This window comes from Marmota monax, unplaced genomic scaffold (genome assembly GCF_021218885.2).
Source record: "Marmota monax isolate L192 unplaced genomic scaffold, Marmota_monax_Labrador192_F-V1.1 WCK01_AAM20220418_F8-fsc00007, whole genome shotgun sequence".
Taxonomy (NCBI): domain Eukaryota; kingdom Metazoa; phylum Chordata; class Mammalia; order Rodentia; family Sciuridae; genus Marmota; species Marmota monax.
In genome coordinates this window covers 16,737,968-16,750,791 of record NW_026692781.1, presented here as the reverse complement: position 1 = coordinate 16,750,791, position 12,824 = coordinate 16,737,968, and the positions used below count along the sequence as shown (strand labels likewise).

General features: G+C 38.0%; 1 protein-coding gene across 2 annotated transcripts in view; it reads left to right on the top strand.

Moving 5' to 3' along the window:
* The first annotated feature begins 4,332 nt into the window (after window positions 1–4,332).
* Window positions 4,333–12,824, top strand: part of Nckap1 (NCK associated protein 1) — a 99,849-nt gene continuing 91,357 nt past the window's right edge. For both annotated transcript variants that reach the window (XM_046447390.2, XM_058580303.1), the window contains exon 1: window positions 4,333–4,666. In XM_046447390.2, the coding sequence (XP_046303346.1) occupies window positions 4,559–4,666 (108 nt within the window). In that variant the 5' untranslated portion in view covers window positions 4,333–4,558. The remainder of the gene's footprint in view (window positions 4,667–12,824) is intronic.

Genomic DNA, 12,824 nt, shown 5'->3' with positions numbered 1-12,824 from the left:
CAGTTATATAGTTACATATGCACATAGGGTAATAATGTCTGATTTATTCTACTATCCTTCCTACTCCCATACTCCTTCCCCTCCCTTCACTTCCTTCTACCTAAAGTAACTCTATTCTTCTCTAGCCACCCCCTCATTGTGAATTAGCATCCACATATCAGACAAAACATTTGATCTTTGTTTTTTTGGGGATAGGCTTATTTTGTTTAACATGATATTCTCCAGCTCCATTTATTTACTGGCAAATACCATGATTTCATTCTTCTTTAAGGCTGGGTAATACTCCGTCAAATATACACACCACATTTTTTAATCCATTCATCTGCTGAATGGCACCTAGGCTGGTTCCATAGTTTAGCTATTGTGAACTGAGCTGCTATAAACATTGATGTGTCTGTATCAGTTTAATATACTGATTTTAAGTCTTTTGTGTATACACCGAGAAGTGGGAGAGCTGGGTAAAGTGGTGGTTCCATTCCAGGTTTTCTGAGGAGTCCTATACAGTTTTCCATAATGGTTGCACCAATTTGTATCTCCACCAGCAATATATGAGTGTACATTTTCCCCCACATTCTCACCAACATTTATGGAATTGACCTACCTTTTACTCTCTGAAATCAGTTTTGTCAGAATGTAGCAGTTCTCTAAAGAGAGGGAGGGAAGATAGATGTGTCTAATATATGTCTACTATTCTATTCTTAGAATGTTTTAAAGATAAATTTGTTCACATATTTCTAGTTACACCTAACTACTAATACCTGATTTGAAATCTGATGGGAGGAAATATGTTGAATTTGTCTTGAAGAACACAGGAATATTACCTTTGACAGAGACATACTAATAAAATGGTTTTCACCTAAAAACTCATGGAAAGGCCCTTCATCTTTTTTTTTTTTTTGCCTTACATAGGGGATTGTCAGCTAAGTGTTTTTTTTTTTTTAAAGCAAACTAAAATATCTCTCACAATTTGCAAAAAGCATTGCAGAAATAATTCTCATTCTAGTTACTAGAGAAAGCAAAGCTGAAGAAAGCCATTTGAAAGAGCTGGTGAATCATCAGTGAGGGAAAATATGGCAGACTTGAGCTGCAAAAGAAAGTGAAATGACTATTTATGAAGAATTAATTAGGTATAAGAAATGCTAGAGGAATGGGTAGAAGTAGGTTCATCAGATGCATGACAAATGTAACGCCATCTAACTAGACATTAATGGCATCACAGTAAAGAGCACACATGACCTTTATAGTCAGACCAATAAGGGATCCAATACCAGCTTTTCCAATTTCTACAGGTATGACCATTGGTAATTTAAGACACCTTTCTGCATTTCATTTCCTTATCTGTAAAATGAAAGATAATATCTTGAAATAATTTTGAGAAAAGTAGATGAGGAAATAAAACTCAAATATAAGCACCTGACACAGTGCAAAAATATTTAATACATATTAAATATAATTACTATTGTTTATTTTATTCCTAATAGAGATATTATAATGTTGGCAGCAGAAACTGTTATCAGTTAGAATCAAGTTAGGCTGTAAGTAATAGATGTCCCTCTCACCCCCCACCAAAAAGGAAAACTGAATTAAAAGTTTATTTCTCTTTCACCTAAAATCCAGATCTAAATGGGCCAGGGTTGATATGGCAGTTCTGCTCTGAGAAGCCCACCTAACACCCACACATACCTTACATTTTCATGTTCTGCTATTTTGGCTGTTATGGTCTAAGAGAGTGGATGTTGCATCCTTGACACAGGTGGCCAAATGAAAGAAGTGGGCAAAAGGTGAGCCATAGCAGTCTCTTAAGGAAGGTTCTTGAAAGCATGTTTTCTAATGACCAGAAATTTAGTCATATGGTTACACTAAGCTACGAGGGAGGTTTGGAGATGTAGTCTTTATTCTGCTTTTAAGGAGGAAAGAGACTGCATACACATGCGATTGATCTAAATATCAAAATTCTTCTTGATGCAAAATATAGAGAAATGAAAAAATTATGAATAGTTCATTAAAATTTAATCTTTTATTCAAAAAAGATATAATATACTATGCCTAGTCTTTCTAAAAATTAGTTACAATACAAATTGAATAATTAGACTAGGATCTACAGCCAGAAGTGGTGGTGTACCCCTGGAATTTCAGAGATTCAGGCCCCTCAAGCAGGAGGGTGGCAACTTTGAGATCAGCCTGGGCAACTTAGTGGAAACTCTGTTTCAAAATAAAAATAAATAAATAAAAAGGGCTGGGGATAAAGCTCAGTGGTAGAGAGCCCCTGGATTCAATTCTCAGTGCCACAATAAAATAAAATTAAATAAAAAAAAAATAGGATCCATACAGGAGTCATTCTATTGAACACTCTCAGTTACAAGCATTCACAAATATTCAAGTTCATATGGAGACTTATAGTAGCTTTTCTTCAGTAAGAATTGTGTTCAAATTTATACTATGGTGTCATTTTCTTGTTCTGGCTATGCAGCATTTTCTAAAAAGTAGAAAATGAGATAAGCTTTCATTGGTAAGATTCTATAATTCGTCCTCTAGAACTGGCTTATTTGTGGTTTTCCCCAAAGAACACATATTTTCCTCTATGTCCAGCATCTTCAAAGTTTCTTACCTGGGTGCCCCAAACCTGGGTGCCTTCAATTCCCAGGTCTGCTCTTACTATCTCAGGCACCAGACCCTTGCCTCCTCTAAATTAAGATGTTAGCTATCAGCTTGAAAAGTAACTGGATACATTAAATTCCTCAACCAGTTAATGACTATAGTAAATAACTAAAAATGTGTTTGTATTAAACAAACGAGACTATATACAAAGTATTTATTGAAGGTAATGCAACTCTTATGTATAAACTTTCAAGAATAACTGCAGCTATCCTTTTGACTTTTTTTTTTGAAAGGAACAGGGCTCTTTTTAATACCCCTTGAATCAAATCCATTTAGTCTATTCCTTCTTTTAGGGATAGTAAAATGAAGATTTCCATACGAATAGAAGATGCAATAGTTTTAAAAGCTATTCATTACAATTTCCTTTTCATAGAGTGTTTTTATCAATAAATTGATGGCTTAAATTATTCTTGAGAATGTCTCATTGAGCTGGGCGAGGTGGTGCATGCCTGTAAACCCAGGGGCTAGGGAGGCTGAGACAGAAGGATCCGGAGTTCAAAGCCAGCCTCAGCAAAGGCAAGGTACTAAGCAACTCAGTGAGTCACTGTCTCTAAATACAAAATAGGCCTGGGGATGTGGCTCAGTGGTCAGTACCCCCGAGTTCAACTCCCAGTACCTTGCCCCACCTCCAGGGGGAAAAAAGAAAGAATGTCTCATTGAAGGTGACATTTTGTCATTGACTTAAAGAATGTAATATAAAAGGTTAACACATAGGAAGAAGGTAAAGTCCCAAATTTCAAAGTGACATGAATCCTCTTGCCTGGAATTTGTCACCCCAATCAATCGCATTAAATCCTTGATTTATTCAGTTTGGAACGTCTAATGTATTTGACCAGAGGGATTACAGTTGGAGTGTCGACGAGAAGAAATTGATCAGGAGGAAAAAACTGTGATGAAAGTTTCCAAGAAAAAGTGGAATCTGGTAAAAAAAAAAAAATGGGAACATTCCCTCATTTTTTGGCTACCACATCAGAGCCTATTAGGGTCCCCTCCGGATGGGTGCTCCTCGTAGACAAATTTCAGATTCGAATTATCTCAGGAACTTGAGTAGTCTTCACTTCCGACCTCCTTCCTTGCAAACAGGCTTGAGGCGGGGGAGTTAGGGTGGGTAGGGAGGTTGGGAGAGGCGATGCCGGTCTTGCTAAGCACAACAGCTGCTGTGTTCGGTGGGGAGCGTCTGTTAAGCAGTGGGAGGAAAAGCGCTCGGAGCCACCAGCCCACTCTTAGGCGAAACTCGCCCTCAAAACACCCCTTCTTCCCAGTGTTCCTGCGGGCCTCTTTACGGGGGTGGTGAGGAAAAGCAACTTTGGGGAACTAGAAGCCGAAGGGTGCGGGGATTAGTGGGACGAACAGAAGACGCGACCCCTGGTGCATCCAGCACGGGACGTTCGCATCCCGGCATCCGGCGCAGTGGGCCAGCCGAGCCAGGGCCGGGCAGGGAGGGCGAGGGCCGGCGGGGCGCAGTCCCCGGACTGGCCTCGCGGGGGCGCCAGCGGGACCGATCAGGTGACCGAGCGCCTGTCCGGGGCTGCGGGAAGCGGCCTCGTTCTCAGCCGCCGGAGACGCCGCCGCCGCCGCCGCCGCCGCCACACCTAGTGGAGGAGCCGGGGAAGGCGGCTCGGTGGGGGCTGGGGTGGAGAGCGCCGGGGGAGGGGACGGAAGGGCGGCGGGCGGAAGGCAGGAGGCTGCCGGGGCGCTGGCTGCTGCCCGGGAAGGGGCCCCGAGGCATCCGCCGCGGTTTGCTCTGTCACCGGCGCGGGCTTGGGGCTCGAGGGCTATGGGCGCGCTCCCCTGAGGCGGAGGTCGCGGGCGGGAGGGGAGGAGGCCTGAGAGAGGTTGCTGCGGAGGCTGCGGGCCGGTGACTGGGCGCGAGGCGGCCGGCGGCGGCACCGGCACCACCATGTCGCGCTCCGTGCTGCAGCCCAGTCAGCAGAAGCTGGCGGAGAAGCTCACCATCCTCAACGACCGGGGCGTCGGCATGCTCACCCGCCTCTACAACATCAAGAAGGTGCGCACGGGCCGGCGAGGCCGCGGCGGGGGCGGCGGGCCCTGGAGGGATGGAGGGCAGGGGAGGCCGGGAGGGTGGGGGCAGTGGGCAGCGCAGAGGGCAGAAATCTCGGCCTCGTCGCGTCAGGCCCGACCCCAGGTCGCCGGGATGCGACGCGGCCTAATGCAGAGTCCTGAGCGCCTCCCCCGCTGGCTCGCGCAGCGGCCGGAGGCAGGGAGAAGCCATTTCCCGGCTCCTGGCGGCCGATGGGAACCCGGGCCCGCGCCGGGAGAGGGGCGCCGCGTCCACCGTGTTCGCCCCTGGGTGCCCTCGCCGCGGGCCCGCGTCCTCAGGAAGCGCGGGGGGGGGTATTGTAGGTGGGCTGGGAAAACTTGGGGCTCCAGGACTGAGATCGAGGGGCTCTGGCGGAGATGGCAGCAGCGAACAGGGTTTACGGCCCTCCTCTCAATTATCTGGTGTGCAAGTGTGGGAATGTGGGCAGGAATGGCTAATCGGATGGACCCCGCATCCTTTCCTCTTCACTTTATTTTAGGTTGCTAAATAAAAGCCCTTTGAGAGAGTGTTGACGATTTAAGATTATTTCATTTTGAAGGTGGAGAGGAGGGGAAAGTGAGGGTGGAACCAATTTTTCTTCTGAAATACTTCTGGGCTGTGAGTCACTAGAACAGGAATAACAACCCTTTTCTCTTCCCTCTGTACTCCTCCTCATTTTAGTTTTTCTAATTCTTATCTGATAATACCAAAACACTTTCTTAAAAGTACAGTGTCTGTACAAAGTTAATATGTTGGCACTACCGCTGGGATATAGCATAGTCTCACAATTTGAGTAACTAAAACAGGTCCATTGAAAATGTACGTGTCTAAAGATTGAGAGGAAGGCAGAAAAGTGGATGAAAAGATAGAAAAAAAAAGTTACGTTCATTCTTTTTAGGAGAAAATAACCTAAATTCTTTTGCTTTTAGAGCAAGGTTGAGAAGTTTTAAAAAATCTGATAAAGAGAAAAAGGGGGATTTTTTTTTTTTTTTTGGTTTAGATCCTTATGAATTTTCAAAGTGTATTTGATGTCGTATCTTCATATTTTTTATTAGTTTTTTATGGTATCATAAATGTTACCTCTTTAGTTTAATCATAGCAGTAGATTGTAGGTTGTGAGTTAGGCCTGTGGAGATTTTCACATCAAAGGGTTAGAGTGTAAAATTGATTATTTCTGCAGATGATTTACACACTAATTATAAAGAAGACCGTCCTGAGTAATAATGATACATTTGGGGCAGGGGATATAGTTCAGTGGTAGAGTGGTTGCCTAGTGTGCTCAGGCCCTGGGTTCCATTGCCAGTACCACCAAAAGAAACAAACAAAGCACCAAAAAACAAAACTTTGGGAAAGGATAGCTATCTTCTTGGGCTACTCACCTTAATTGCAAGGATTAATTGACTCTAAACCCAGTGCAATCTGGAAGAGTAACTGCAACATGCCTATTTAGTTTGTTACATGTTATGTGACTGTAGCTCACTGTCATTACAAAGAAGCCATCTGCATTTACAGAGAAGCCTTGATTACAAATTTATGTAGTTTAGAAATAATTTAATTTTAGATAGAATTACTTTAGTTTACACTGACCTGAGCTTTGGGTGAGTTTATGCTGTTTAAGAAATTTGGAAATTGGTGCCTATATGAAAACTGAGCCCCAAACATGAACAAGACAAACATTTCTGAAAGTTACTAGACCTGTGGTATTGTGGTTAAAGGAAATGGTTCTGATGGTTTCTAGAAGAGGAAGTGAGAGTAACATCAAAAGTGATTTGGGTATTTGGGCAGAATACCTATTTTTAAGTAGTCATTAAACATTTTATAGTGTGCATACAGTCAGCTTTTAATATACACTTTCATAGATACGATTAAATGATAAGTATTTAAACTCTTATAATTCCAGTTCATTGCCTTTTCTCAAAGCACTATTTTTTTTTCACTTCCTGTTTTGAGGAACTTAAGGCTCTCCTTTTTTTAAAAAAGAAATATTTATTACACAATACCTTCATTTTATTTATTTTTTTATGTGGTGCTGAGGATCAAACCCAGGGCCTTACATGTACTAGGTGCTGAGCCACAACCTCAGCCCTAGGCTCTCATTTCATTAACTACTGAAATGTAAAGTAAGCTGAATGTGATTGTTGTCATATCCAAGTGTCAAGTATTTTGAGTTATTGAAATACTATATTTTAGCATTTGCCATATATTTATAGTTTTTTGAGAAATATTTTGCCTACCTTGCCTGATGATGAATTCCTTCTATACAGTGTATTTTTAAAGTACTTGTATATTAGGGCATTACTTGGACATAAGGCCATGGTTAGAGCTTGTTGAAATTTTATATATATACACACAGAGAAATATGTGTTTAATGATAATGACTTTTGTTTTGTTCCCCTTGTATAATTTTGCATATAAAGCATTGGATAGATTTTGGATTTTTAGCCTATGGAATTGTCTATAAGACTGTCATATCTTCCCAGCTGGCCAAGGGATTGAAACATTTGTTCAAATATCTTGCCAAAGAAGTGAGTAAGAGCTGTTCACCATGTGTTTATAAGGTTCATGCTGTCTGCATTCTTATGGCAGTATAAGCTACATCATCTTTTCAATCTCAATCTCAGAGCCCTCCAAAAAATCTTCCACCTTATAGTATGTGTCTGCCAGCCAATTATCACATTTTTATTAATGCATGTGCATATTAGATTGTCTACCAAATGTGGTTTTCTGCTCTATTTCAGTTGAAAGTGTAGGTTGAGTATTCCTTATCTGGAATGCTTGGGATCAGAAGTGTGCTGGATTTTTTCAGATTTTGGAATATATATAATGAGATATCTTGGGGCGGGACCCAAGTCAACATGAATGATTCATATGTGTCTTATACACATAGCCTGAAAGTAATCTTATACAATATTTTTTTGGATATCTGCATTTTGACTGTGACATGCCACATTATGTCAGGTGTGGAATTTTCCACTTATGGCATCATGTAGATGCCAAAAAAAAAAAAAAAAACTCTTCAGATTTTGGAGTATTTCACATTTCAGATTTTCACAAGAGAGGTGTATACAGTGGAAAAGATGTTAGTGAAGATATGCAAAGAAATATACTTTAGTGAGCTAAATAAAATAGGTTATTATAATATGCTTGAACATTTATGAGGGAAGTATAACATGGTTACTGAAAATTTTTTAAAGTCATCAGTCAAAAATTTTTTTGAGATTTGAATATTTACAAGTTTCAAAAATTAGGGGAAACTTGTACTTTAATAGGGGTTGTAAGAACACAAAGGGGAATTGGGAAGTAAATGATGTGAAGGTGATAGGTAGTTTAATGTTTAAATTTATTCCTAATTCCTTAAAGTTTTAATTTTTATTAAAAAAAATACATATCTTCCTTTTCCAAACTTAATAATGCTATTCAGTCAATCACATAGTGACAACGTTTTTGTAGGCCACTTTTCTGTCATTTGCTATAGCATGGCAGAGAGTGTGTTGGTAGAATTAAGAGCTTTGGGCCAAAGATTAGGAGATCTGCATTCCATTCTTCATTCTGTCCCGGAGAGTTCTTTTTTTTTTTTTTGTAGTTGTAGGTGGACACATGCCTTTATTTTATTTGTTTATTTTTATGTAGTGCTGAGGATTGAACCCAGTGCCTCATGCTAGGCAAGCTCTCTGCTGCTGAGTTACAGCCCAAGCCCACTGAGAGTTCTTTAACTATGAGGAGGTTACTTGACTTCCCTAAACTTCCCTTTTCTTGATGGGTGAAATAGGGAAAATTAAGAGGAACACTATTCTAACTTTGATTATGTTTATATTTATTAGTTCATTGAGAAGTAGTAGAGTACAAGTATTCTTGTACTGGTTCATTTTAAATAGTAAGGTTCATTTTAAATAGTAATGAACAGTTTGCTTTAGTTTTCTATAATACAGGGATTTTTTATGGAGGTGGGATACTGGGGATTGAACTCTGGGGCACTTGACCACTGAGCCACATCCCCAGCCCTATTTTGTATTTTATTTAGAGACAGGGTCTCATTGGGTTGCTTAGGACCTCACTAAGTTGATGAGGCTAGCTTTGAACTAGTGCTCCTCCTGCCTCAGCCTCCCAAGCCACTGGGATTACAGGCATGCACCACTGCTCCTGGTTTATTATATACGGATTGTAATGACTCCTATTTACTTCATAGAATTGTGAAGATAAAGGATAATAATATGTGAAAATAGGTTAAAATTTCTTTCTTTCTTTTCTTTTTTTAAATAGTTTAGGTTTTTATAAATGTTTGGTAATTTATAAATCTGAGGAACTTATTTTAGTATTTGTTTTTCTGAAAATTTACTGCTGTTTAACAAACATACTCCCAAACCCCAAAAGAAAGATTTTGTTGAGTTGAAAGCATGTTTCTTTCTTTTTTTTTTTTAAATCATTTATTCTTTTGCTACACTATCACCAACATAAGATTGATCTCTGTATCAAAAAAGATCCGTTGGGCTGGGGTTGTATCTCAGTGGTAGAGTGGTCACCTCACATGTGGAAGGCACCGGGTTCGATCCTGAGAATCGCATAAAAATAAAAATAAAGGTATTGTGTCTATCTACAACTAAAAAAAAAAAATTAAAAAAAAGATCTGTTAATACTTGCTCATTTTTCCTATTGTTAAATTATTGCCTCAGTTCTGAAGGTTAGAAAAGGAGAAAGAAAAATAAAAACCCCTTGCAGCTATCAGAAATGGTTTCTTTAATGGAGTATTTTCAAGGTTTCAAACACCGTTTTTTTTTTTTTTTAAATTAGATGAATTCTCTGTCCTCCAGTCCTTCTCATGGTTTTGGATAGTTTTGATTCTTTTTTTTTTTTTGTATATTTTTTTTAGTTGTGGGTGGACACAATACCTTTATTTTATTTTTATGTGGTGCTGAGGATCGAACCCAGTGCCTCACACATGCTAGGCAAGCACTCTACCACTGAGCCACAACCTCAGCCCTAGTTTTGATTCTTGAGGACAAAAATTACCAGAACAACAGTAAAATCAAAAGTCTTTAGCTGATCATGTGCTTAATGGCAGGGAAAAAAAGATGTTTGTAAAAGGAGCAGTGCAGGGTGAGGAGAGGAGAATTGGCTTTAGTCTTCCCTTTCAGAATTAGGGCATTCCTTTTTTGTTTGTCAGACAGGGGCAGAGAAATCAGGTTAGTCTTGTTTCAAGATGGAATTGTGACAGTTCTATGCTATTAAATGTTGTTAATATCAGAATTTTTTTCTTTCCATTTTGGGCTTCATTATTGAGAGCCTTAAACAGGTTAATAATAAATTTGAATTTAAATGATATGTATTTATTTAAATAAATCCTGTTATATCTGCTTGTACTTATTTAAATAAATCTGTTATATCTTGCTTTATTTTTAAGGTAGCTGCATGTAAAATGAGGATTGGTAATTTATTTTTTATGTTGGAGGTAGGCTGAGAGGATAAAGATCACTGAGCCTGTGTGTAGCTGTGTGGTAGAGCACTTACTTGCCTAGTCTTGGGTTCAATCCCCAGTACTGCAAACAACAACAGAAACCTCACTGGATCACTGGATAATACTGAGGAAAAATTATTATTTTTAGTTTTTTAAGTGGTAACAATGAATTATCCATATTGTGTTTCCTTTGTGGAATTGTTAAGTATCCTAAATATTAAAACAAATTTTAATCATTACAAAAGTTGTGTATGTTTATTATAAGAACCTCAAACAGAACAGAAATGTGTAACTTCAAATTCCCTGTCTGTTCATCTCTTTTAAAAATAAGCTATATATACTCACACCCTTCTCTGTACAAATGCTAACATATGTGCATGCATATTTTATTATATTATGATTAAATTAGGTAGATTCTTTACAAAAATCAAATTGGAGAAGCAGCATGGTACAATTTTCATATAAATGAAATATTTACATTTAAAGAAAATTAAAGGCTGGACATTTGGCTAACTATATCCAATATGTTAAAAATGAGGAAATCAAGATGAAAAAGTATGTCAGTGTTGAAAGTTCTTGTCCTTTCTGGCTAGGATGTTTGAAAGTCTAATTTACAATCTTCTTTGATCATGTGCCAACAATGTTATTAGTATTTAGTAAAATCCAACAGTAATTGGGCCAAGTGACATTTTATGTTAGTAGAGCTAAGCAGTTTTGGTCCTTCAGACTTCTTGGACCAACTGTCCAATAATAATAGTACATAATAAAAGTAATGCTACCTGCCATTTATTGAAACTTTACAATATGCTGCTTTGCATTTTCTTTCATTCTCCTTAGATCTATGATGTAGATGTATGTTATAAAGAACTTGAATTATTGAGATCTATGTTATAAAGAAATTGAATTATTGAGATTGCTGAAAAATTGAATTAGTACCTTCTTTCCTTGACCCCTAATCCTGGGCCCTAAATTTAATTATTTTGCCATCAGATTTACAGTCATTAGTGAAATTAAAAAAAAAAAAAGTTAGCCGTTAATGGAACTTTATTTATTTATATGTGGTGCTGAGAATTGAACTCAGTGCCTCACACATCACATGAAAGGCAAGTGCTCTACCACTGAGTTACAAGCCCAGCCCCTGAAATTTTTGTAGGAGAGATTTCTTCTGAAATCTTTCTGAGGAAAAATAGAATTCAGTATTTGAACATGCAGTAACCTTTAAAATATGCATAATGGTTATGTTACAGAAATTTTCCTTTTTTACTGTGAACTACTTCTGTATAAAAGTTATATGAATTTGTATGAAAAGACCATTTACATCATGTTATCAATGTCAGTGTACCAGAGTGAATTTTGTTTATTTATTTATTATTGGTATTAGGTATTCAACCCAGAACACTTTACCTTTGAGCTACATCCCCAGTCCTTTTTGTTTGAGATTGGGACTTGCTAAGATGCTTATTACAGGAGATTTTTACTTGATTTTTTAAAGTGTTAAAATGAGAAATAATTTAGAATTATGAACCTAAAAATTCAGTTCAAACTTTTTTTGGGAAATATATTTTGTGTTTACTTTGCATGTTAAATGTTTTTTCTTTTTTTTCCCTTATGATTACTTCTGAGATTCAGTCACATCCTCAGCCCTTTTTATTTTTTGAGAGAGGGTCTCACTAGGTTGCTTAGTCTTGCTGAGTTGCTGAGACTGGCTTCAAACCTGTGATCCTCCTGCCTCAGCCTCCTGAGCCTCTGGGATTACAGGCCTGTACCACTGCGTTTGGCTGCAGATGCATTTTGAAATGTGCAAACTGAGAGGACTAACCAGAGTAGTAATGCTAAAGAAAGTAAATAGGAAATTTTGCTTAAACTGGGGGAAGCAAAGTATGTATAAAACAGAATGTTAAGTGTGAAGGAAAAGAAACAACAAGCATTTTTCTTCCATAATTTTAGGAGTACATGCAATTATTTCCTCACTTGAAGATGTTTTATTTTTAAAGTCAAATGGTTATGTTTTTACATTGAAAAAAGCCTGTAACTGGAAATGTAGGAAATGCAATTAAGAAAAAATAACAAGTCTATTTCTTTCACTGTTTGGACTTTACAAAATTAATTGTACTTAATTATATGCCTTAAATGTGTGTGTGGTTTTTTTTTTTTTTTGGTCTGCTATTTTTAACATTGCATTTATTAGTAAATATAGTAAATCTTAATTTTGATTCTGTTATTTAAAAATTTATATTATTAGACTTTGGTAAATTGTTTACTTAATCTGACAATGATGAGAAAATCTCTTAAAAAACATAGTACTGGAGTATTTTATTTACATTACCAGACCTTATAAGTTCTTTATGTAGTTTGTAAATAGATTTGTATATGTGCCGATTTCAAAGGAATCTCTTATTTTCATAAAGCTGTACTAGAAAATAGTTTCTTACTACATATTTGAGTATTTTAGATATTTGTTTATGATAAAACTGCATCTTTAAAACTATTTTATAACTCATAAGAGCTGGTCTTTCAGGTGGTCCCAAATGTTATTCATTTTTATTCATTTATTCTATCCTGGCATTGGAGAAACAGGTAAATTAAGATGAAGTCTCTATTGCCAACACATTTGTATCTAAGTGGGAGAGAGATGCATAGATATTTAAATAAAATCCAGTGTGTGAATAGGAT